General features: G+C 39.9%; 2 protein-coding genes across 12 annotated transcripts in view; one reads left to right on the forward strand and one right to left on the reverse strand.

Annotated features, from left to right (window-relative positions):
• Nucleotides 1–591: 591 nt before the first annotated feature.
• LOC116808105 (uncharacterized) lies at nt 592–8,357 on the reverse strand. Its single transcript, XM_072926124.1, has 4 exons — nt 8,325–8,357; nt 6,765–7,814; nt 6,206–6,440; nt 592–3,867 (listed from the first exon to the last, which is right to left on the reverse strand). The coding sequence occupies exons 1-3, from the start codon at nt 8,355–8,357 to the stop codon at nt 6,210–6,212; spliced, it is 1,314 nt and encodes a 437-aa protein (XP_072782225.1). The 3' UTR covers nt 592–3,867; nt 6,206–6,209.
• The window catches only part of SIPA1L2 (signal induced proliferation associated 1 like 2), a 122,953-nt gene continuing 104,120 nt past the window's right edge, over nt 7,050–25,882 (forward strand). For 5 of the 11 annotated variants that reach the window (XM_072927119.1, XM_030268282.4, XM_030268284.4 and 2 more), the window contains exon 1: nt 7,050–7,354. The gene's annotated coding sequence lies outside the window, so the exon portion shown is untranslated. Of the gene's footprint in view, nt 7,355–7,589; nt 7,844–8,021; nt 8,312–10,382; nt 10,462–25,882 lie in introns of those variants that run through there. The other 6 variants (XM_030268285.4, XM_030268288.4, XM_072927120.1 and 3 more) reach the window with 5 other exon arrangements.

A 25,882-nucleotide genomic window follows, 5' to 3' on the forward strand; every position in this document is an offset into this window, starting at 1 on the left:
ATTGCTGTATCTATGTCCTTTATAAAAGAAAGGACTGAGGAGTAGCACAGTTACTGTCAGTAAGTACCAGCACTGAGCACACAGCGTGAATGAACTTTTCAATATAGTGGACAAAAGTATAACAAGATATATTAGCTGAAAGGTAGACAGTTCAAACTAGGAATAAGGCACACATTTTTAACACTGAAAGTAATTGAAACAATGTACCAAGGACTCCAGTAAATTTTCCTTTAGTGAGAATATGTATATAATGATTGGAAATTTTTCTAGAAGACACATAACTGAAACAAAAATTAATTCATAGAAGTTCAATGACATGTAATATACAGGAGGTCAGAGCAGATCATCAAAAATGGGCCTTTGGAGCTTTAGAGTCTAGGACTTTATGGAACATTGAAAAAGTATTAACTAATTTTCTTCAAGTAGAATGTCCTTAACAAAGATCAATTTCTCTATCAATGGATTTTCCATACTTCTCAGCACCATCTTAAGTCTTTCCCAAATAAATTAGTTTGGTGTGGTGAGATCAATAGTGATTTCATAGTGCCTTCTCTTCTTCATTTTACCTCAGTTATTAAAAGAACTATCTAGTTTAAATATATATAATCTTTTATTCCATTTGAGAAACAACCCACCCAATTATATCTCATTACAGCATCTTAAAATGAAAATTTAACAAACATTAACAACTAACAACTTAGAAATGCCAAAACCTTCAAACTTCTTTAAAAATTAGCTCAGAACATTTTTCTATTAAGAACTAAGTATTTTTTTAATAATTATGTTTTGTTTCTAATTTCAGATTCTTTTGGAGTTATATCAAGTGCAAAAGTTTTGGTCCAGCCATGTGGAAAATAATCTTTATATGTTGCTCTGCTGATTCTCTTTCATCTTTCAAAACTTGTCATGTGCTATTACCAAGTCTGGAAAATGTCAGTCCCAGAAGATATGCTTGTCAAATTAATAACAACAAAAAGAAACAAAAACCCCAAAACCAACAAACAAAAACAACAACAACAACAACAAACCAAAAACAAACCCCAAAAGGAAGAAGAGTGGTCATATTAAGAACTGATCTCAGTGATAATTATAATGACATTTTAGTGTATATTATCAATTTGCCTGACCTAAGATGCAGACATTATGAGAGTTGCCAGCAGAAGTTGCCCTGGGGATGGGCTGAAGCAGTCTTTTGATGCCTAGACTGTCCTTTCTCCCTGGCTGACTTCATTCACACACCTCGTCATGCCAATTTACTCCAGTTTTTCCCCTCCCTCCTCAGTAGTTGGATGTTGCAACCTGTTTACAGTGATGAGATTCCCTTACTGGGTGAACTTTCTGTTACCTGGCAGGAGAAATTCTTTGGGAATTAATGTGGTCTCAGTATCTGTGAAACAACTAAGGGATTAGAGATGTCTTTTCAAGACACTGAAGTTTTCTGATAAAAACCACAGCAGCATTCTTCCAGAACTGCAGAACAGTACTGATCCCATAAAAAACTCTGGGAGATTTTGCAAGTAAAAAGTGACCATCCATGTTAGCTATGGGTTAATATTGCTCCAGTCTCAGTGAAAAGTGATGTATACAATGGCTGCAAATGTCACATGCAGCTCTACTTACGCTGCTGCAGGGATTTTATGCTTTACCCAGCATGACAAGGCATAAAGAATTTGGACTGGGAATATCCAAGGTAGAATGAGATAAGCATGGTGCAAGAAAAAAGCCCATCTTTTTTCCCCTGCATCTGTCTGCATCTCTTTTTTCTCATCTGTAGTCTTGAGGTTTTGTGTCCATTGAAAAATCCTCAGAGGGGAGCTGAGCTAGAAATGTATGGAGCCAGGCACACTCTTGTCCCGCTGTGACTAGAAAGAAGTCACTTGGTGACTTTTCAATAGCTCCTCAGAGCAGTGCCCACAACTACCTTGCTCTAAAACACTCTTACCTTTGGAGATACATCCACTTCCAGGACACCCTGCTTCTGCTTCCTATTACATTCAATTAGGGTCAACCTGGATTTCTGTCTGGAGTGCATTTCAGTGAAAAATAAAATAAAATAAAATGGCCTGTCACAAGTGAAATAGTTCAGGAATTAGTGAAGTATTGTGGACTGATAAGAATGGTTTCTTTCCACAGAGAATGGAAGCCAAAATGTCTGTGAATCTCATTTTAGCATCTAGCAAAAAAATCTGCCAGCCTGGTTATAGTAAGGATGATAATATTATGTTGTTTAATCTTATCTGGATATGTCCCCACTGGTGGTTTCCTGCTGGTAAACCACAGAGAAGAGAGGCAGTAGTAAGTAAACTAGAGGAAGTGAGATGAAATATAGTATGCTCTTTTGGTTAATAGGGGATTCATGTAAAGGATATTGCTAATTAAAACCAATGGTATTTTCTGCCATCTGGGCTTTCAAAACTAGTTTCAGAGGATACAGAGGATGTTTTGTTTCACTGAATTGCTCATATCTTAGGGAAGCCACTGGGATGAAATATTAGTTTGTGGTAAACTCTGCTTGCACTTTACAGAGTTTGAGTACATGGTTTCACCCATATAATGTCCAAATGAAAGGGCAGCTTGGGGTTAGAAGAACAAAATCCACTCAGCCTATTCTGAGGTATAAGAAACTGCCAAATCTTAGTGGTTACTGGAATAGGACTTCTTGTATGCACCAGGCTATACAAGTGCGGCTCCAGGGCTGCTGGATCTATGGAAACATGGAGTCTGGGGATTTGCCTGCAGTGCTGACCTTAGGACCAGCCTGTGGATGGCATGGTGATTCACTGGGAGCCTGTGAAGCCAGAGCTGCATTGCTGCTGCTGCTCACAGCCTTCCTCTGGTTGACCAAAGGGAGTTGAAGTTGCTCCAAAGACCTAGCCAGAATTCCCAAATAGAGCACCTCGCCTTGTTAACTGCATTAGGAAATACTGAGCAACCTCAGCAAAAAGATTTGTGAGTGAGATAACATCTTTATGTATCAGTGAAATCTTGTGCTCAGCACACACTTACTTCATCTGGATTCTAGGCTTATGCACAAGGCTGAGGAAACAAACCTAAACTTTCTTCAGCTTGCCTATTTCTATTTGCCTTCTGTCAGCAAAACAAGCCTCATCATGTGGCTACCGGATGTCTTTTCCCTCTCCCACACCACTTCCAAGGATCTCAGTTGGATCCACTTCCCTAAGAACGAATGAAAAAGTCCAGTTTGGTTGTTAGAGTTGTCTTTATGTCACTGGAAACAAATACTTAGTAGGTGATGTTGGAACAATTCCTTGTGTGCTAACAGTGTCTGAAGACTAGTTTCACATGTGGCTGAGCTGGGTACTCTGAAAGTTAAATATCAACAGGAGAAGTGAAGTTAAATCAGAACAGGAGGAGAGAACTGCAGGAAAAAGGTGGCACCCATCTTAATCAGAGCTGCCCAGCATGTAGTCTGTGGGGTGTCTTCTGTCTGATTTCTGCTTGCATGTTACTTGTGTAGCTGAGCTGTTATAATACCTTCAGGATCTATATTGTCAAAGGCTGAACTGTCCTGCTGTGATTTATCCCAAATCTGTGGCAAGTGAGTGTCCTTCACGAGGCAATTCAAGTAAATACATGCATCCTGCAAGAATTAGAACCTGAATCGAAAGTCAGTGTCCTCTTTTTTCCCACCCATTTCAATTGTAGGTTTATCAGTTTTTAGTTTGGGCGAGGGATTCCTCTTGCTTCATTTGCTCTTGTGCTTTTGAGGCTTGAACATTCCTTTATTATTGCAAGAAGCTTCTGTTTACCTCTTTTCACCTGTGTTCTGGTTTCTGGCCCTTGTTCTTCTCTTGTTGACTCCCTGAGGGTACACAGATGGTAGCCTGGAAGCCAAAAGGAATGATACTGGAGGAGTGAGAGAAGAGTGAGAGAGAAGGAAAAGGAGTCAGAGAGGGAAAAAAAAAAAAAAAGTTAAAAAATAAATTAAGGAGGGGGAAAAAAAAAAAAAGCAGAAAAGCAGTGATCACAGCAAGATTCCAAACTGTCCTAACAGCAAAACCCTAATATGTATCAGTGTGCTGGATCTTGTCAAGAAACAGGTAATGATTATTTTTGGGAATGCAACCTAAACACCATTTAGAGTGTTGGCTGTAAATACCTAGACCTGTTAAGTAAGTCAGTTATCACAGTTCCATCATGAAGTACATTCTGTCATCTGAGAAATACTTTTTTTTTAATTCACAGGCATTACCACAGTTTGTCTGTTTTTTAATGGTGGATGTCAGCCTCAGAGGCACCACACAGCAGGCCGCCTAAGCATTTCTCACATCCAGATGAAGCCCCTTTAGACAGGACAGTGTGCAGATGGGTGAATACACCCTAAGTACAGGAAGGAGTTAAGCTCACCACTGCAGTCGGTAAGCACTGAGTGGCATTTTTTTAGAGGATAAGGAAATGCCATGACTTACAGATAAGATGTCAGGTTTTTGAAGCATAATGTTCTTTAGGACAGTAGGTGAAACACCGAAATAATATTGGAGGAAGCTGATTTGCATCCGAAGTGCTTTATAAGACTAGTCTTTAAAAGAAAACAGAGTAAGTACATGCAAATATTGTTCTTAGCATGCAAAATATTACAGCTATTAGTACAGTGTGCTACCGCCTTCCTAAGTTTGCACATGAAATATAGCCAAGCTTATGAAAGAACCATTTAGCTGCACTGAGGGTGCAGGCAGGAGAAAATCAGCCGGAGCCGAGGTGGGTCAGGCACTCCCCGGGCGAGTTCAGCAAAGCGGAGCGAGAGCGCGGCCCCGGGGCGGCCCCCTGCGGCTGCCCGGGGACACCTGGCGGCGGAGGGCGGCTCCGGCCGGGCGGCGCTCCCGGAGCCCCGCACCGGCCTCGCGGGGGATGGGGAGCAGCGGCGCTGCTCGCCCGGCTTCCCTTCCTGCTCTGCTCGCCCAGCTCCTCTTCCTGCTCTGCTCGCCCAGCTCCCCTTCGTGCTCTGCTCGCCCAGCTCCCCTTCGTGCACTGCTCACCCAGCTTCCTTTCGGCGCAAGAGATGCGGCGTGCGAGAGGAACCACAACGAGGAGAGAAGATTCAGCAGTTGCTGCGGAGTCTGTCCTCGGAGCGAGAGGGACTCATCGGAACAAGCAGCCAGAGCCCTCTAGCACTGAGGACTTGGTCAGCACGGAAATCAGAGACAAGCGCTGCCTGCTATACTCTGTACACACTCAAACCTCTTCCGATTCCCTCTGTTTGCATTTATATTTTCTTTCATTTTGTAATTTCATTCCATTTTAAGAGAATGAGCCTTCCTGGAAGGACACTGTTTGTAACAGGACAAAGTGAAAAACACACCATTCCTTTCACTTGTGGTGCATTTTCTGAGGCTTTTTTTAGGACAATAATAATATTATTTCCGTGGTCCTGTCAGTACAGAGACAGTCTGCTGCCTAACTGGACTAGTGATTTTGGGTAGAAATTATAGCATTCTAAAATAACATTTCAACCAAAACAATAACACTCAAGCGAGCATCCAAACCCTAACTAATGAATGTAATGCTTGCCAGTGCTTTTAATCTTGACACCTCAAAGTATGTTCTAATAAGCCTATGCTTGCATTTAGGATTGTGGACTGTATTTCTTGATGTAAAATGTGCATTAAAGGAACCGTTAGATGCAATAACCCAAAACTTGGCCTTTGGATCTTTAGCATACACGTGGCAGCTCCTTTCCACTATAGTCTTCTGCTCTGCTTCCAGCAAAAGGTAGGCAATGAGGAGACATTTACTAGGCAGTGGAATATTTGTAAATGTCAACATTCAGCCTGCTTGCCAGAGCTGAATGAACTGGTACAACCAGAAAGTTACTTACCCCTGAGAGGTGGGTATGGGTGGAGGGGAAAGAAAGCAAGAGAGGACTGGAAAAACATAAAAGAATCCTGGATTGTTTCTGTAGGGTTCTGTAGGAGTAGACTTTATTCCAATGGTATTACAAGCCTCGTCATTTGGGGTAGCAGATGGGAGCAGCCACATCAGTCCTGATAACATCTTCTATTTTGCAACCTCTGTGTAGAAGTGGGCCCTATGATTACAGATAAGGTTCTTTGCAGAACTAGCCCGCAGAGTAGAAATAGGGAAATTAAAATTCTGAAAACAGCCTTTGGTTTGCTTACCAGAACATGCTGGGGAGGTGGAGGAAATGTGGATATCTAGCCACGGCTTATTTGGCAGGCAAACTAACCTGTTCAGGGCTGCACAAGACAGAGGAAAAGCTCCATGCTCCTGATCCACATGAAACTTATGAGTGTACGCAGGAGACAGAGCACATAGGGCAATTCCGAGAACTCCACTGCCATGTGTTTCTTCTCTATAGGTATCCCCGGTTGCAAGATGTGGGTAAGAGCACACACTAAAGTCGTGCGGGCACAGCAAGCCCAGAGGCTCTGAGACGGACTTTCACTGAGGCAATGCAGAGCCTGTAGGATGACAGAGTCCCAGTCACCTTGCTGCTCGCCACTCCGGGAGCCTCAGAAGCCCGAGGGCGGCAGAGGGGCAAGAGTGGGGGCTGAGAGCGGCCGGACCGGGCGGAGTTGTCCAGGGTCTTGAAAGCGAAGCCCCGTGCGGGGCAGGGACAGACGCCGGGCCGTTCTGCCTCGGCGCTGCTCCGCCGCGCTCGGCTGGGCACGGCAGCAGCTGGGGGGCCCGGGCCAGCTGAAGGACCGGGCGTTCACCGGCTCGCTGCCGGGGAGGGCCCTTCCCGGGGCCTCCCACGCTCTGCCTCGCTGCGTCCCTCACCCCACCTGTTGCTCGCTTCCGATCCCGAGCTGGCCGCCTGTCCCCGCGGAGCCCCGGGGATCCCCGTCCGCGCCCCGCCGCGGCGGGCGAGAGGCGGCGGGGGAGGCGGTGTCAGGCGGGGCGCGGGGTTTGGGATGCGCGACAGCGCCGGTGGCCAATGCGGAGTTGGCGGTCCCCCGGGGCCGCGCCGGCGGAGCCGCGGGAGGCGGGGCCGGCGGGCGGGCGGAGCTGCGGGCGTGCGGGGCCGGCGGGCGCGGGTGTGAGTGTCGCTGCTGCCCCCGCCCTCCCGCCGCCGCCCCGCCCTCCCGTCCGGCGGCGGAGCCGCACTCCAGACCCAGCGCCGGGCGGAGCGCGGGGGAGCGCCAGGAAGGGGTGGCGGGGGAACGAGAGGAGGAGCAGCGGCGCTCACGCCAGCCCGCAGTACCCCGCAGCACCCCAGCGGACGGCCCCCGGTTCCGTGCAAGGCTCCGGCGCCCCGCGGGTGGCGCGTCCCGCGGGAGGGGAGCGGAGCGGAGCGGAGTGCGCGGGGGGCATGGGGGTCCCGCGGCCGAAGCAGCCGGAGCGCGGGCAGCAGCGGCGGCCGCGACAGCACCAGGTAAGGAGCGGCGCCCGCCACCGCGTCCGTGCCCCGCGGGCGTGCGAGTGCCTTCCCTCCCGGGAAGGGCTCGGGAGCGCTTCAGGGAAGGGGGTGCTGTGAAGGCAGACCCATTTCCTCTTCCCTCAGGTGCCTTTGGGAGGGAGGCTCCGTTTCTCCGGGCTCCGCGGGAGGACGGAGGGCTGAGGCGGGTGGGAAAGCGGCGGGGAGGCGCGGGCCCCCTTCCCCAGCGGCGCCCCGTCCTCGCCCCGGCCGCGGCCACCCCGCCCCGGCGCGGCGGGCACCGTGTGGCGGCCGGGGCGACTCGCTCCCGCACGTCGCCTTTATAAATAGCGATGCGATCCGCCCCGTAGAGAATGGCCGTGGGGGCGGCGGGGGTGTCCGCCGGGTCGCCAGTCACCTGCGGGGTGGTTTTGCCGCCGGGTGCGGCAGCCCGAGCCCCCCGCTCCTCTCTCCGAGCCTCACTCCAAGAATAATGGCAATTGCGGAGTAAGTTTGCGGATCGGACATCTCTGGGGAGAGCTGCTGCTCAGAGCGGGCATGGTGCAGCGGGGACCGCCAAGCGCTTGGGGTAGCAGAGGGAAAGCCTCTTCAGCTCGTGCAGTTTTCTTAAATGATTTAAATCCCTCTCTCTTTTTTTTTTTTTTTTTTTTTGGTTGCTAGATACAAGGCGCAGGCTGCATCCTTTTGCACTCTTTGTTATCTTGTAATACTCCGATAGCTTTTCAGGGGTCCGTTCTCCAAACTTGACGTTCGGTTCGTTAAATAGGAGCCAGCTCGGCTCAACTTTGCCTCAGATTTGATGCTGGTGGCTTTGCAGCCCTTCTGTGCTGGGCGGCAGCGCTCGGCTGCGCCGTGCGAGCCCCTGCGGATGGGGAAGTAGCGTTACCCAGGCTTGACAAAGGCAACTCCGAAGCTGACAAATCTCAGATATGGCTGTTAAGGTTCACGAAGTAGGTCAGTAAACTACCTTAGTACTTGGTGCTGCATTATTATCATACATCGGTAGTTTGAATGCTTGCTTTCAGCCTGGCTTTTCTAGAGGAAACTAGTTTTATTTTTTTTATTTTTTTTTACGATGCAAAAGACATGCAAAGTTGAAGAGAATTGCACATGTAAATTTTCCCGAGCTCTTTTGTGCGCAGTTTTCACTTCTGAAAGTTAACACTAGATGGCTTTCTTATATCAGCTATCCTGTAAGGGAGGAAAGCATGTAATCTGTCTCTGCAGCCTGCTATTTCTATGTTTGTCTATTTTTTTTTTTCTTCACGTGAATAGTAAACTATCTTCTGGTCAGTTCTGCACCGATGAGACACGAGCAGATTTGAAGCTTGCTGACAGAAATCATTGTTTAGATTAGTTCATGTTGATGCTTTAGACTTTATTTTATATGTGTGTTACTAATATGTAAAGAAAGTTTGTTTAGTTGGAAGGTAACTCTGCATAATATTTACATTGCTATAAAGAAAGGCAGCTGAAACGCAGGATGTTTGAAAATGGGGAAAAGCCAATAATTCAGCCTCAGTTACTTAGTTTGATGGATTTATTTTAAAAGGGACCATAGCTCATTAATAACGTTTGTTCAGCTATTTTCCCCCTAGATTCTGTACCTAGCTACCTTAGACTCAAACGTTTTGGAGTTTGATTCAGAGGCATTGTGCTTCACAGCCTGCTGGATATAGAAATGCCTAGGCTTGATGCCTTATTACTCTATTTCTTGTGTTTTTACAAAACTGTGCCTTTTGTCAGTGGGAATGCATTATTTGGCCTCCATTCACTTCTTCAGTGGTGGTTCTGAAATACTTAAATCTTCGAATTTGATCTTTGAAATATCTTGTATTATTAATGCAAACATGTTTAAATCATCAAGAGCTCTAATGCATTATAGATATTTAAACATCACTTACGGTCCACAACGGTTGATTTATAATTTATGTAGGATTCATATAAAGCTAGATTTTGGGAGGTCTCTGAATGTATTGTCTTGGTTTTGCATGCCCAGTGGGTTACCTTAGCAGGTCATGCAGCACTTACATGTAACCAGAAGGAATGCTTGTAAGGATGCCAGACTGTTTCACCAATCCTGTTGGATCAATTAAAGATCGTCTCATTCATATATGCCAAGGATATAACGTGAAGCTTAGAGCTTAGAACTAAATAAAACCTTAGTTCTTTGTAGCTGGTATTTGCTTATTGTACATATTAGAGTATTTTTAAAGGCTTATATTTCATTTTTTCTGAAAGAAAGATAATATGGTCTTCTTTTTGTAGGCATTCATGACATGCCATTACTCAAGTGCATTGTGAAATACTCTTGCAAATGAAGAGAGTCAAATGAGGAACTAAGCAAAGCAGTGGTCAAACAGATGGCAAAGCCATCCTTTTTTTTTTTTTTCCTTTTTTTTTGTTGTTTTTTTTGGTTTTTTTTTTTTTTTTGCTGCTTTTGACTTTTATGACAGAACCGACAGTTCGTTTTTTCACTTCCAGCTTCATACTGGAGATAGGGCATTGCACCTAAACTCTTTATCTGCAGATCACCTGTTCAAACTGAAGGAGAAAGGAAGTATTTTCTCCTTGCCTTGCCTGGAGTTAGGATTATATTTAGATGGTTGGATGTTAAAATATTTTCAGTAGGTTCCTGCCTTTTACTGCTGAGAGATCTAGTTTGGTAATATAGAGGAAGAAATGCTATGCTATTATGATAATACAAGTTACAGATTGTGGAAAGAGGGTGGGGCACTGGGTTATATACTTTCTCACGTTAGTCATCCAAGATTACCAACAGTAGCTGTTTTCACAGCCTGAATGAAACCTGGGTTTGACAAATGCTCTTTTTCCATGCAATTTTATCTTTGCAGTTTAAAATGCTTTGCAATTATAAAATGTTTGAGTAAGCTGGGTTGTGGATCAGTGAAGTGGAGGTGGCTGTTTATTTTCTGGATGTTGCAGTATTGTCCTCAGAGTAGAAATCTTTCTTGTATTAGTTAACATAATTTATATCTGATTCCTTGAAAAGTTACCTCTTGCAAGACCAACTTGAGTTTATCACTTTATTTTCAGCACAATTTTCATCCTTTTATAAATCTGGAGAGTCAATGGAGTTTAAGGTAGGGGTGCCCCTGATAGTCTTTTTCAACCCTGTTTTTTCTACCTGAATTTTGAGAGAAGAGTGTGAGAACTGTCTACTAAATGAAAGAATCCAATAAGAAGAATTTATGAGGGAATTTGTATTTAGTAGATTAAAAAGTATGTTTCACAGTTGTTTGTTTGCTTGTTTTTTAAACACTAGTTGTTTACATAAACTGCATTAAGAATAACATTAATTCCTGATGACATTCAGTGATGATGTCATATGACTGGTTAGATTTTTAAGAATTGTCAGGATTTCACATGAATAGCTGTCTTTTTTTTTTTTTTTTTTAGTTTGTTGTGAAAAAGCAAACCTAATGTTAAACATCTGATTTATCCTGACAGAAGTAAATGAGAGAGAACCTGCCTGCCTTTGTAGTAAAGCACTGACCCCAGATTTGAAGCCACTTTGAGGCATAATTGAATGAGCAGAAGATTGAAAAGGATTATTATAGTTGGTGATACTCTTCTAGTTTTTAGTTAGACAGGACAGCAGTAGGCAGAAATGTCATTGTGATTAGTTTGTACCATAGTTCTTACTAGAAGATATGTAGGCTCTTGTTTGGATCATGAAACTGTAATTACATCAGCAGTTAGCTACTCAAGATTTATAAGTGGATTCTTCTGGTTTTCTGGAATTTCTTAAATAATGAGCAGTGCATACATAATTAAAGGTTTTGTTTTAAGAAGTGTCTTGAATCCTTATGGAGGTAGTGTTCTGAACATGTAGTAAATGTAAGCAGCCGCTGTCCTGTCTTTTTGACATGCAAGTAAACAGCTTTATTGGATTCGATGCTTGTAAGGCATTTTAAGAATAGTAGATTTTTGAAATGAAGTAGGCATTTATTTTAGTGCTGTTAACTGGGGATTCTGTGTTCCTTTGGAAAAATACCTGTAGCTACTCTTTTTTTTTTTCCTTTTTTTTTAAGCTGTGACATGTAATGTAGAAATATACCATAGCTATTTTTTGAAAGTGATGGAATCTGGAAGGAGGCTAGAGGAGCAGTAGTAAATTGGCTTGTTGTAGCTGGGAGGCTGGAAGGTGGCAGTAGCTGAAGTTGTCTGGCTGCCCCTCCCCCTCAGCAGCTTAAATAAAATTCTGAGCACAGGACTTGGAGTTTTGCCATTGACTTTGAATCTTTTCTTATATAATGTCTTCATTTTTTGTTCTGGATCCTGCAAAGTTGCATACCCAGCTCTGCAGATATTTGTGCAATGCTCCTGTATTGTTTACTGTTTCTTCTTTCCTCCCCCTCTCCTTTGGCTGCCTGAATTCTCACTGGCATAGTGGCTGTGGATTGTGATAATGCCTGCCTGCATTTATGTGTATCATGTGTCCTCTAACATAAATCCAATCAAATTTTTTTCATATGACTAACACCTGTAAAATTAATATTGTGAAATATCTATGTTTCAAAGACTACCTAAAAGATTAAAGATACAAAGCTCTCATAAAACTCATCAATTTGCCCTTCCATTTCCCTTTAGGCTCACCAACTTTTTTTTAAACCTGATACAAACTGTAATGAAATTTTACAAATTACAGGAACAACAGATTACAATACTTAAAATGTTTCTATTAGGAAAGGTACTCTGAGAACATCAGACATTCTGTGGTAGGTTAATTTAAATGCAATAAAATGTGTTTTAATACCTTGATAAAATTTTTCAAGTGATTTGGCATTTTTGGTGTTTTGTTTTGAGTTGCCTTTTCTTTTTTACACTTGTTAGTTCCATATATATGAGATGGAAAGGAATTTCTGGGCTACTCTATAATCCATTTTTGATTTTTACAGTCATTTCAGTAAAATCACATAAATTTTGAAGGGTTGTGGCAATGAAATGTCAATTAAGGTAAGGGCAGGCTGAAACATTCTAAAGTATGTCTTTATAAGTGCACATAGTGTTAACATATTTTTGCTAGTTTTTTCCCTTTCATGTGGGGGAGTAAAAAGAAGTACTGAAATTAATGCATAGTTAGCAAAATTGTCATTGCAAAACACCAGCTCTATTTCCCATAATTTGTGAAGAAGGTGTTCGTAAAAAATAGGACATTTCAGTCAGTTAGGGTTTGTCCAGGTTTGTTGTGGGGCTTTTTTTTGTTTTTTTTTTGTTTTTTTTTTCCCCACCTGAGAGTTGCAAGTTATTTTATCATTCTTCTCTGGTTGTTCACATTTATAGCTTTCTGTTCAAAACTAATTACTTCCTACTTTTAGATACCTAAACTGCGTTCAAGGAAAAGAGTACTCCTCTGCTTCCAAGTGTTTTTCTGGCTTCTCAGCATTGAAAATTAATACTTGATACATTTTAGCTTGAAACCCCATTGTAATACTAGTGTGACACAAAGTGGAAAATAAGTGTTGGGGTGGAAAAAAAGAACAGAAAAGTGTGTCTGTGTCTGTTCATACATTCTCGTACCTAATGTGCATATCATCAACAGTGTGTAAGTAAGCATATGTGTTTTGCTGTGCTGGTCTTGCTTATTGAAGTGCCAGCTGCACTTGAAGAATTAGAAGCTAGGAGCGGTTTACAGTGATCAGGTTGTCTGTAGTGTTCTGCTATAGTAAAGTAAGCCTAGGTTTTATTTTGTAAGGTTGTCAGGACAACAGCTTATTATTCTTGCTCCTCTTGGTGTTTCCCTAAAGCAACGGAGGGAGCTTTTTCAAAGGCAGTGGCTACCTTGCCTCACTGGGCTGCAGAATTGCCAGCTGTGATTTGGGTTCAGCAGGATGCTCTGGGTTTGTTGTGTAAAAATTCTAATTGATGATGAATTCAAACCCAGTGTGAGAATAATTTTTCTTCGTTGGACTAATGTAAAACAACCCATTGTATTTACAGGCCCATGCCCTATTTTTTCCACAGTATTGTAATTAATCTTCTGTTCTCTTCCATCTGAGGCTCAGAGAAAAATGTTTGAAATATGTCAGTATGAAACTTGTGATAAGAATTGAGCCAAGGTAGGAATTAGTTTAAAGCTATGTTATGTCAGTGCACTACAGTCTGACACTGGAGCTAACAAGTGAAATCAACTAGGGGTTTCTGTTAGGTTGAGTTTGTGATGTCCTTGACAAAAACACCAGATGAAGTTGGTGTTCAGTGATAAGCCACATAGTAACTGTTGAGGTGTTGGCATTTTTAAGACCTACTGTCCTGTCTTGTTACATGGTAAATTAGGAAAAGAATGAATGTTGTTAAATACAGCAAACGAAATAACTACAAAGTCATTCTCTGAGTATCATCATTTTATGTAAGAGGTGCAAATATTTTCAACTGCAATAACTTTTAGATTGTTGGGATGTTCAGGCATGGGAAACTTGTTGGGATGTTCAGCAGGGAAGATCCCATGAAGAAAGCTTTTAAATAGCTGAGGATTTTAAAATTATTTGTAATAAAGTATGCTAAAACTTGAGATTTACCTTAGGACTTCCATAGCCTCCTTTATATTATTGTTATAGAGGGATTTTTGAACTTGATCCAAGTTCTTTGACCTGGATTGAGCTGAAGAAGTCAATTAAGCGATGTCCAGGTACTTAAAATCTTTTTATCAAAACCATAACCTTCTATTTCAAATTCTCTTCTCAGACAACTGAAACAACAGTCCATTCACAGAATAATTTGGCAGAGATACACAGGCATCTGCATTCAGTCCTGGAAGCTGCCTGACAGAATTAGAAACTATTGGGACAAACCTGTCAGTGTTCAAAACTTTTTCTCCTTTGTCTGGCTACTACTTTTTTTGCGATCAGGCATGTACTCCAGAGGTGGGTGTCTTCCCCTTTTCAGATCCTCTGCTGTTTCCATCCCCTCCCCCCAAAATTTTCTTAGTAACTTCGTAGATATCTTTGAATCACACAAACTTGTTTGTATAGGAAACCATTTCAAAAGGCTAATTTTAGAGTTGGTGAGATGAGGTGGGGTAAATACAGTGATTGGTGTAATCCGTAACAGTTACAGTGTGTGAACAGGTTTGCTCATTTCCACTTCTTTAAGTGTAGGATTTGAGTAGTTTGTTACAAAAAGCAATCAGAATAGATGAGATTATCTAAACTGGTCAAGAACTGTATGGGTGGTTGCTCCGAGTGCTACACCAAAAAACCTCAAATATAAATTGAGCTCAAATATTTTCTGTATAAGATGAAATTTCTACTGATAGAGCAGAGGGTTTTATTGACATTCTGAGCCAGGCTGCTTAGCCTAGACCCCTGGAAATCATAGCCTCTGGTGGAGATTTCTGAGTGAAGGGCAAGCACTACTTCATTAGTCTGTGCGATTGTCAGATCTGGTAATTTTGCTAATGTCTGCTTCTGTCACACTTGGAATGCTTTGTGCTTTTTCTCTATGCTTGTTTAATCTTTGAAATAAAGTTTCTAGGAGCATAACTACCCTTGAAACTTTATCAGATTCTGCAGAGTCAAATAGGCTCAAAAAATCTTGATGTGGAGGAAGGTGTTGCACTGTATGAGTGCATAAGCCTTGTTTCCTTAGGAAGTAAATAAAAATTAGTGACCATTTTTTCTGTTATACTGATCTGCAGCAAATAGAAACTACATTTGAAAAGTGCTTTGTTTTTAGTTTGTATTTTACTGCTTTATTTTTTAAAGTATTGTTACATATATAAGGTTACATTATAACTAACAATGTATCAATGTACTCTGCCTGGTAATTGATGTACAAACTGTGTCTTTGTATGCACAAATTGCTAATTGAGTATGTACCCTTGCTTTGTGGGGCTGAGTGTTAGAATATTTACACATATATATAATAATAATAATTCTTTCTCCTGAGGAAAATAGATACTTAATAGTAATGACTTTCTCTTTCTTATGTAGGCTGTAGCCAACAGTATCAATATTCCTATCCACTCATTTTCCAGTGTTCAGTATGCCTGTAGGTCAGAGGTATTTAAAGTTGCAAGTTAGAGATTTTCTTTTTTTCTATGTCAGCTGTCTCAATTGCATCTCTCAGTGCAGTTTTATGTATTCTTTATGGCAGCTACAGTAATCACTGCAGGGAAAAGTAATAGTAAAAATATCTAAAATCTGTTAGATTTTAGATATTGTCTCTGTGATTTAACAATCACAGTTAAGTAACAGAGACAAGTGACTTAAAAAACAACTCCACAATATAAACCATTCTCAGCAAGTGTTGCTTTCTGTGGGTGGACATTTACTCAATTAGAAACCCCCTAAGTAGGGATCAGTGTATCTGTGGCAGCTGTGGGTATAATATGAATCAATTACATTGATAAATAACTTTAAACTTCATTTTAAGAAATTATTTGTTTGCTTTGTTTGTTACAGTGCGAAGTCTTTCTTATTTCATGACTCATGTATAAGGCAGATAATGACTTTAGGTTTCCTTGGTTGGGTGATGAAATTAATTTTTATTTTCATGGACTATATTTACAGATTCTGAAACTTAAACCCATTCATCATGTATGTTTTGTACATAAACATATTTTCACTTAGTTCTATGTTTTCTTCCTTATTAGGAAGGAATCTACTGGAGATGTTTCTGTTTTGTGTTCATTTTGTTTTCATTTTTTCCCTTAAGCAGTAATTAAAATAGCCTTGTTTGAAGTACTGTACTGGGACCTGTGTTGTTTAGTACCTTGATCAATGACCTGCAGGAGGAGATGAAAGGTATTGTTACCAAATCTGCATGTGACATCACATTGTGGGAGTAGCTGACACATTTGAGGACAGTGCTCTGCAGCTGAGAGAGGCTGGTGGGATGGACCACGATGACCGTGACATTCCATAAGGCTAAATGCATCCTCCTACCCCTTGCCACAGGATGGGGTGGTGGGTGACTTCCTTGGAGACAGCTCTGCTGGGAGGGACCCACACATTCTGGCACACGACCCAGCATGTCAGGCTTCACTGACAGTGACAAATGCCAGCAGCATGCTAGGCTGGAACAGCAGAAGTAGAGCCAGTGGGTTGCCAATCTTCAGTATTCTTTAGGCCACCACTTTGGATACACCCCATCCAGTTTTGGTTCCTCAAATGCATTGAGTAAATTGAATCTAATTCAGTGGAAAGCCAGGAACATGAGGGGGCTTGGAGCACATTAGGAGAGGCTGAGAGAAATGGCTTTGCACAGCTGGGACATCAGAAAGCTCAGGGGACGCTTAATAGCTGCCTCACAACGTGATACCTAAGAGGTTATCAAGCACATGTAGCCAGGCCCTTTACAGGGGTACATGGCAGGTGGAAGAGAGACAGTGGTCACAGTCTAAAGCAGGTTCATATTTGGCACCTGCAAATAAAATTGACCCTAAGGACACTGAGGAACTGGAATAGGCAGCACAGGTTGTCAAGTCTACATCCTTTCAATTTTTTTTTAAGACTAAACTGGGCAAAGCCCTAAACAAGTCAGTCTGCATACAATGCTATTGTGGCTTCTGGTGTGAATTAATCTATTAAATATCACAACCTTTTTTGTGGTATCAGGTGCCCTGATAATTGAGAATTTTATTTGCTATTCCAGCATACTGTGATTCCACTTTATCATATTACAGAATTTGTACAGAATATTTCTCTATTGCAATATTGTGAAGATCTTTTTACAAGACTCTTTATGGTCTTGTATTATAGCTCATATTATATATTCTTTGTTTAAACCAGTAGATGAGAATTCCCAAGTAAATGATTGGCTGTTAAGTATTCTAGAACTATAGAACTTAACAATAAAAGAAATGCTTAAAGACAATAGTATGTCCTCTCAGGTTTGGCTTCAGATACACTTTGCTGACTTTGTCACTGATTAAAACATGATTAGCAATACTAGAATTTGAATGTGTGAATTTCTGTTGAGCAATTCCATTGGATCCCTTTCAAAAGATTATTTGGTGTTAAGGAGCAGGATGTGAATTTGAAATTGGCTCTCAGCATGTCAAACATAGATTTGTATTTGGTTCTTTTGCTCCAGGTACTAATTTTAGTACAGTGAAACTCGTGAGAACCCATGCTAGAGGTACCTATGTGGCTGGGAAAAAAATATCTGTGATTTGTTTGAGTATTTAAAAATACAAATTAAAATGGTTCAGTTCTGAAAACATCTTCTGTTTGCATTTTTTTAATGTTCAGCCTTAACCTCTTAGTTTCATTAGCTGTAAACAAGAGCCAGCAGAACCTCAGAAGCTTGAGATGATTCCTGCTCTTTCTCATCCAGCTTTACAGTGGTTACACTTTTAAGTATTTCTGTGTTTACCAAAGCATGAACCAGACCTTCAGATCCTTGTTTTGGTTTTTAGAATCCATTTTATTAAGTATTTAAAATTTCAGGTGTTTGTATAACATTCATCTTCAGTATGAAGGAGGTTGCAAATACATGCTGAGATAATCAAAACAAACAGGAAAGGGAATGGAAAGAATTTCCTTTAGGGTAAAATTCCTTTAAGTAGAAATAACCCTGATAGATACTGCTTGTCAATTGGCAAGGAAAGTTGGGACTTGCCTTCTGAAGATTTAATTTTGTTGAAAATGGAAGAACATGGAGAAGCTGAGTCAGATGTCCTTTTTAAGCCATACTTTCAGCAAAAAAATAATTAAAACATTAATTCTGTTAAACCTATGAATCTCCAAAACTGTTGCATTAAGACTGATAACAGGAACAGATCAGTGTCTTCAGAAACTAAAACCTTCAGAACAAAATAATTAATTAGTGAGTTTAAAAAGTCTGTTCATTGGCATTTATTTTCAGAGCAGGACTAAGCTTTTGAAATTAATCTCTTGATCTTTCCACTTAATATTTTGTTTGTATGATGGAGAATTTTGGAGAATATAAAATATATTTCTGTTATGAAACTAACTCAAATAAAATGTCAATCTTTACATAAACTGTGTTTCTAGTTCTGAATACTATACAGTGTGACAGAGTAATTGAGACACGGAAGCTGAAAAGAACACTGCTGAAGCTGATGTGCTTTACAAAAATTTAAGGTGAATATATGAGAAGAAAGCAAATAGCAAGATGAAACAAAGTTTGAGTAAACACTTATTTTCTCAATACTCAGGAAGTAAATATTTTCTCTAACTTGTTATGACTTGGACAGAATTATAAAAATATTGTGTCTTCATTTTGTCAAACTTGAGTAATCTGAGACATGTTTACTCAATGGAAGGGTACTTAAGCAAAATAAACAAAACCCACCAAGCCCCCACACATTAAGGAAAGTGATTGAGAACTATTGTTCTGCAGGTTTAAAAGCATTACATTAGCTGCACCTACTTTGCTCTTTAGGTATTTTTTCAGGTTTTTTTCACGTTCAGCTTGAGGTGGAAAAAGTGCATATTCCTTGGGCTGTCCCCTCTTCTATCTCCCCTTTTCTCCTAATGAAGGCAGTATGGCTGTTGGAATAATTCTTAATGGAAAGATCACAGAGCCCTATCTTGTAATGGTGACTTTTTAATGGGTTTTGCTTCCCATAGTAGTTTGACTCACAGATTTCTTCAAATACCAGTGTTTTGCTTATTTGCACCAAAATAACAACACAGCTTGCTATATTTGCTTTGTATTTTTCTATTTCTGTACTGGTTTTTTGTTTTGGTTTTTTTTTTTGTTCATTTAAAGTGGCTTTCAACAATGGTGCAACTAATTGCCAGTAGCCCAGCTGATTTATAGTAATAATATAAAAATTCTGATAGGCAAGCTGACCACAATAAAACCTTGCAGTTATGAGAGATTATAAAACCTAAAATCTGAGCTTCTACTCAAGTGTTTATGGCTTTCAACCTTTTTGGCAATAAATTAAAAAACAAGAAATCTGTTTAGAGTGCATTTTTTCCTTAAACTGTAATGACATAATTTCTACTCTAATACTTTTCTCCTCCCACATAGTCTTTCATTATGCAGTAAAAATCTTCCTGCTCTTTGCTTATGCTCTATTCTGTCTCTCACATCCCTCAACTGACTTCCCAGTACCCACTTGTGGAACAAAAAATAACTTTTTCTTTGTTTAATAAATGTAGGCCTGTGGTACAGCTGCATAACTCACTGAACCCTTGGGTGGTTTACTGTGCCCACTTGTGTGGTTTATCTCTTTGGAGGCTGGAGGCAGAGCACACCTCCTGGTGAAAGACAGCTGGCTGTCAGCTCCTGGGCACCTTCTGGCTGGGAGGTGTGTACTCAGATTTGCATCCTACCCATCAGGTTTCCCATTTACTGCTGCCAAGAGGATGTGCTCTCGGCCCCTGAGGAGTCCAGCACCACAGGCTGCCCCTTGAGCACTGGCAAATTGGTGAAATTCCTTTTCCAGCTGTGCATTTTAAAATAATGGCGTATGGAATAGAGGAGTAGATGGAGAGTGGTTTTCAGACATAGAGAGTGTTCTGTCCTTTCAAATAGCTTGGACTTCAAACGATTTTCTATCTCAGCAGTTAGAGGAAATAAAAACCCTGCAGGAGGTTCCAAAGACCAGAAAATCTGTCTATGGTTCCCAAAAATGGTGGTGAGGGTGGGGGCTGGAGAGGGATTTATGGACTTCAAATGCCTAAATACTTTTCAGGATACAAATCTTGTAACTTTTATTTCCCCCCTCCCTGAAATACATATTGGACTAGCACCTTTTATCATACAGATGAAGTAATAAAATGAATCAACTATGTGATGTTTGGGTAGGGTGGCAATGAAAGCCTCTTTAACTTCTATATCAACAATATTTTGTCAGAAAGATTTTGTCTCGTGTGGAATCACAGTTTTTTTCTTATATTAACATCTTGCCTGTAACATACAGTTAGTATGTATAGTCTGGAAGTTGTTAATAAATTTAATAATAACTCTGATATCCTTGACAGAAATAGCTTCACTTTTCTTCTTTCTTCTCTTCTATGTGACTTCTGTAGCCACTGGTATGTTTTAATATTATCTTTGTAATCAAAGATGAACAATTTGTAGAACTTCCACACTATGAGCACATGCAGAAACGAAGTTAATAAAGATGCCATTATCTTATTAGAAGAGTTGATAACGTTAATGTTTAAGAGGCAATAAGGTGTATGGGAATGTTTTCTAGGAAGTTAATATATAAACAACAGTTTCTCTCTGCAAACTGATGGGTTGCACAATAGGTGGATATTTTTGCTTTCAAGGTGCTCTTGAGGGAGGGTGAGAAGACCAAGTGAATAAAAACACATGGGAAATATGAAAATGTTAATAATGAATACCTTCATTTATACAAAATGCTCTCAATTTTTGTTAGATTAAAAGATTTTTTCATCTGAAAGATAATAAATCACTTCGAGCTTCATCAGAAGCACTAAATTAGATGAATTTAGATGGTGGGTTTGTTTTTTTTTTTTCCTTGTATGAAAAAAGTGCCATTCAGTTCTTTCCTGATTGCTCTGTGGTAATTACAGGTGGGAGTGCAGCTCTGTATTTGATGATCATTGATATTTTGAGTAGAATATTTGAGACTTTGGGATTCATATTAGGCACACCACAAGCTTACTTTCTATGTCTTTTCCCTATAATTTTTTCCAAGACTAATTTTCCGTTATTATATTGTGACTAGTTTGTAACAAAATTATGGTCTGTTTGTCTAGCAGTCCACAAGTGAGTAACTACTCTGAATGCCTTAACCTTACAGCCTTCACAGAACAAAAAAATGTGTCTGAAACTTAATGCTGGCTTTTGTGATAGAGGGATATACGAGAAAAAAATGAAAAACTTGCAAAGTGAGTCTCTCTTTGTACAGAACTGTCACTGCCCTGCTTGGCTGATACAGATTCTTTTCAGCTGTCACTTTCAGTACAAAGGGGACAAAGCCTGTGCCTGGACTTACTCCCACTGTCTTAGTCTGATTTTTATCTAAAGCAGAGTCTGAGGCCTGCAAGATTATTGACCATTTGTCCTGTCAGAGTGCCAAGGTCTAGAATTCTGACCTTTCTGTGTTTTCTAAGTTCATGGTCAGTTTTTAAAGTATGTTTGTTTCAATAATTAACACTGGATACTATTTTTCTCTTGAGGCAGCGGATAAAATATGGTCAAGCAAAAATATTCCGCTCTCTTCATATCCAAAGTATATTAGATGGTCTTTTATGTTTCTTTTGTTTGTTTCTTTCTGTCTATACTTCGTAAATGTAGGGTAACTTGAAACGACTTTGGTTTTCTGCAGAAAGCAGTTGTGTACCTGATTTTTCTTAAACGTGTGAGCTGCTTAAAAATCTTACAGGTGATAATCATGATTGAAACAATAAATACTATCCCTTAGTGGGAAGGAGGAAGACATACTGGGCGATATTTAGGGTATTTGTGATAGAGGCAAAGTGTGTATACTGCAATTTAACAGCTGTCTTGAGCAAAAAAGAAATAAAACAACAATAATGATCTTAGACTGGGGAGTAGGAAAGTCCTTGCCACATGTGAGAGGGGTGAGTGGCTTGAGTGTGTATATTTGGGTGCCTATGCACACATCTGAAATGTAGAAAGAGAAATAAGAAATAACTATAAGTGACTGTTTCATTGTGTGTTCCAAGTGGACAAAAGAAGCAAAACTCTCAGGTCTGAAACACAGCACTGGTGAGACTTTTGTTGTTGTTCTTGGGTTTATAAGTCAGCAGAAGGAGACAATTTATCCTTGGTCAGTGATGTTTATGATTTATAATTTTTTTTTTGATTGCTAGATGTCTCTTCCTGGTAGAAATGTTACACTGTTTGGCTGCATATTTTTATTACTCTTTCATTTTATTGATGTTTTCAGCATGAAATAAAGAATACAACCTTAATGTGTATAAATTGTTATATAAATATATAATTTTTATTAATATAAAACTGTGTCATGGCAAACACAATTTTGAAATATTTGTAAATCAATATTTTACTCCAGTCTTCTTCCTAGGAGCAATTGAAGCTTCATAATAGAAAGCTTTGTCTTTGTTTAGTTTTGATTCAATGGCTGAGATAAAGGATGTGTTTCTAGAACTTCAACAGCCTTGAAAGTTGGTTTCAAGTTAAATTCCTCTGATTCACTGAATTTTATAAAAATATCAAAAGCTTGTGCCCACAAAAACATGGTAGAGCAACATACTGGATGAATGAGGGAGACTTGGTTTGGAGGCAGATGTGACATGGCTTTGTGCCAAAGCTGTGCTCAACCTTTACGAGGTGGCAGAATCACAAAGGTGCAAAGCCTTGCTGTCTTTTTCAAATGAGATATCTGTATATATTTGGGTATAAAAGACAGCAAGAAACTTGGTGTCTTTTTAGGTCCAAGTCAGGGTACACAGCATTTTAATTTGCATTATCTCCTATGCATAAACCTTATATGAGAGCTACTGTAACTAATGTTTGGGGGGAAAAAATTAGAATTTGTGGCTTAAAAAACACACACTTAGAGAATATGTTGTTCTCTTTGTATAAATGTGGTAATTAATTTTATTTTACAGAAAAATTATTTGGATGTATTTATATTATCCAAATGAGTCTCCTAGTTTTTTATTTAGATGTCAATTAGGTCGTATGTGAATGGTATTGAAATCTGTTAAGTCTTAACTGGTGGATTTTAAATTTAAGAGTGTAAATGCCTTTTTTAACACTGTTTTTATTGCTTTGATGTGTACTTTTATCTAAACCATGTAACTGTGTGTAGAAATATGGGGTAGGGATTTGTCTTCTGGCCAACTTTTTTTTTTGTTCACTGCTGTCATAGGTGGCTATTTCTTCAGTTTCTCAAGTACTGAATATCTGTAACTACTCCAAAGTTAAGTGCATTTGTGTAAGTTCAGAAGCAGATGGACATTTTAAATACACAGACCCAGGATCTATCCTACTGAAGGAGAAAAAACTACAGTATGTGGCACATGGATAAGCGAAAATGTTATCCCTGCTAATTATTCAATCATTTAGATATGCTGTATTTTTTTTTTTCCTCAGACAGTAAAATCTAAAAAGATTCCTGAAAAACACTGTTTTCACATATTTCTGGTACAGCAAACAAACCTGGTTCTTAGTAATTTTTTTACAGGAGGAATGCTATTTTCTGTGCCTCTCTTCATCTCTCTACTTGTGCAGTAGTGCCTTTAGGAGACTTCTAGTTTGATTGCCAGGCTGGCATATTTAGGCATGTCTGAAATACAAACTGTTTATTGTTCAGAACCATACGAACTGTGTCATATTTGAAATGTTACTGAAGTCTGATCTGCAAGAACAATGACCTTATGAATTTAAACTGGAAAATTTATACAATCAAAATTCTCTAGTGTTTAATTTTTTTTGTAATAGAAGAGAACATGTATCTGTCAAACATACATGGAAAAGGAATCAAAACGAGGTCCTGCCAGAGACTAAACCAAAACTTTAACTTAGCTTTGGTTTTGCAATTCAGTAAAAAAAGAAATTCTGGGAAACAGCAGTAGAGGTGGTAATTGTAATTGCCCACATTTGAAATGCTTTGTGACAGAGACTTCTTTGCACCTATATCTGGGAGATGGGGATGGAGAGGAAGAGGAGCAAAACTAATTAAAAATTTCCAACCAAAAGCAAAAACTTCCCCTGCCTCCCAACAGGTTATATCAATTATTTATTTATTAACAGTTCAGGAACTTTGGATGAAAGGGTAGTGAACAAATTTTTCTCCTTTTTAGATCATGTAAACAGAGTATAACCTACCTAGGCTGTAGTGTAAGTATATTAGGCTCTAGTTGCAATGGGAATCCAAAATGTAGTTAAAATGTTTCCTTAGTCAAAAGTAAACAAAGAAGAATTAATTTATAATTTTTTAGAGCACGTAAAGATCTATGGTACCATTCCAACTTCCCAAATGTTTTTTATTCAAATCAAAATTTTTATATAAAACTTACACTTTATTTGGCTTCAAATTTTTTTAATATGAGGCAGCTCCCATATCCTGAAACATCTGGTGTTACAGCCTTCAAAAAAGGTGTCTGTCCAGTTCACTTAATGGGTGAAATAATTTTAGTCTATGGCAAACTTTGACTTCTGTGAAATTAGAATAAACATGGACCCAAATATCTGTCACCAAATTCTATTCTGTCACCAAATTCTGCTCATCTATGGATATAGATGAATGTTACTTGGAATGCTGAAAGTTTTGGGCTGCTTCCAAATTAGCCCCTCTTGACCTAAGAGGGATAATGTTCTTTTTACAGTATGTTACAGTGTACATACCAGCTCAGGTCTTGGTACAGCTTGAAAGGATCTCTATTAATTCTTTCTCTTCTGTTGTGTATTTTCTTGTATATTCCTCTTCATTTTACATTGTGTGTGTTTAATCTGGCCATAAGCACCACGTAATGAGTGTTGACTGTAAAAAACAATGGTAGTAAACTGTAAGTCTCATATTCTTGGAATGAAGTTTATGATCAATTATGCTATTTTTGCCTCTAATATTCTGAGGGAAATGGAAGACATTCAAATGCAGTTCTGGGCACTGTCCACCTTTTCAGTGTTTCATTTAAAAATTCTGCAAACTACTTTGTTTACATTACGGGATGTTTCAGTAGGAGAGCTGGACGAAATGTTAAAGATCTTGATTTATGTTAACTATCTAATTTTGGTCCCTGCATTTCAAGAGGGACATTGAGTACTGGAGAACACCAAGAAGGGTAGAAGGCCCTTGCTTGGAGCAGATGAGATGGCAGGAGAAGCTGACAGCGCTGGGCTTGCTCACTCTGACAAAGCAGCAGCTGCTGGGTGACCTAAGGGAATCCCATAGCTGCTTCAGGGTGCTTCCACAAAAGGATAGAGGTGAATTTTTTCCACTGTCACCAGATGGGCCCCAGAATCTGGTATGGTGTGTTTGGGTCAGTTTGCCAGGAGGCTGGTACAGACCAGAACAGACTGCCTGGAGACACAGCTGGATTTTCCACCCCTTGAAGACTCAGCCATGGCTCACCATTTCCAGTGCTGATGGGAGTCCTGCTCCGAGCAACAGACTGGACTGAGTGACTTCTAGATGTGTCTCTCAGCCACTCCAAAACTTAAACTGATTAGTTTTTTCTCAGCCTTTAGCCCTTTTCGTTTATTACCTCCTTCTAAAATGGCTGTGTGTTTGAAAAAGCAGGCAACACTGTCAAAAGGCATATCCTACAACCATTAAGGCATTTACAAATGATATTCACAAAATTCTACTCTTGTTTTTTGAGAGAAAATGATAGTAAAATATTCCTCTCCATTGATTGTTTGAAAATCATATTACTTTTCATGCTTGATGAAAACAGAGCTGATAAAGAAATGCTTTGGTTTTTTGCATAGTACTTAATATGTATTTTCTACTTAAAAATGACAAAAAAGTATTTTTTCCACTTCCGATGAATGTCGATAATAAACAAAATATTAAGACCACCTATGGAAGCAATAGAAAAAAGTATTAATCCTATTTCTGTGAATAGCATTCACAACACTGTGATTTAGTTATGGGGTTTTTTCAGACTCATT

This window comes from Taeniopygia guttata, chromosome 3 (genome assembly GCF_048771995.1).
Source record: "Taeniopygia guttata chromosome 3, bTaeGut7.mat, whole genome shotgun sequence".
NCBI lineage: Eukaryota > Metazoa > Chordata > Aves > Passeriformes > Estrildidae > Taeniopygia > Taeniopygia guttata.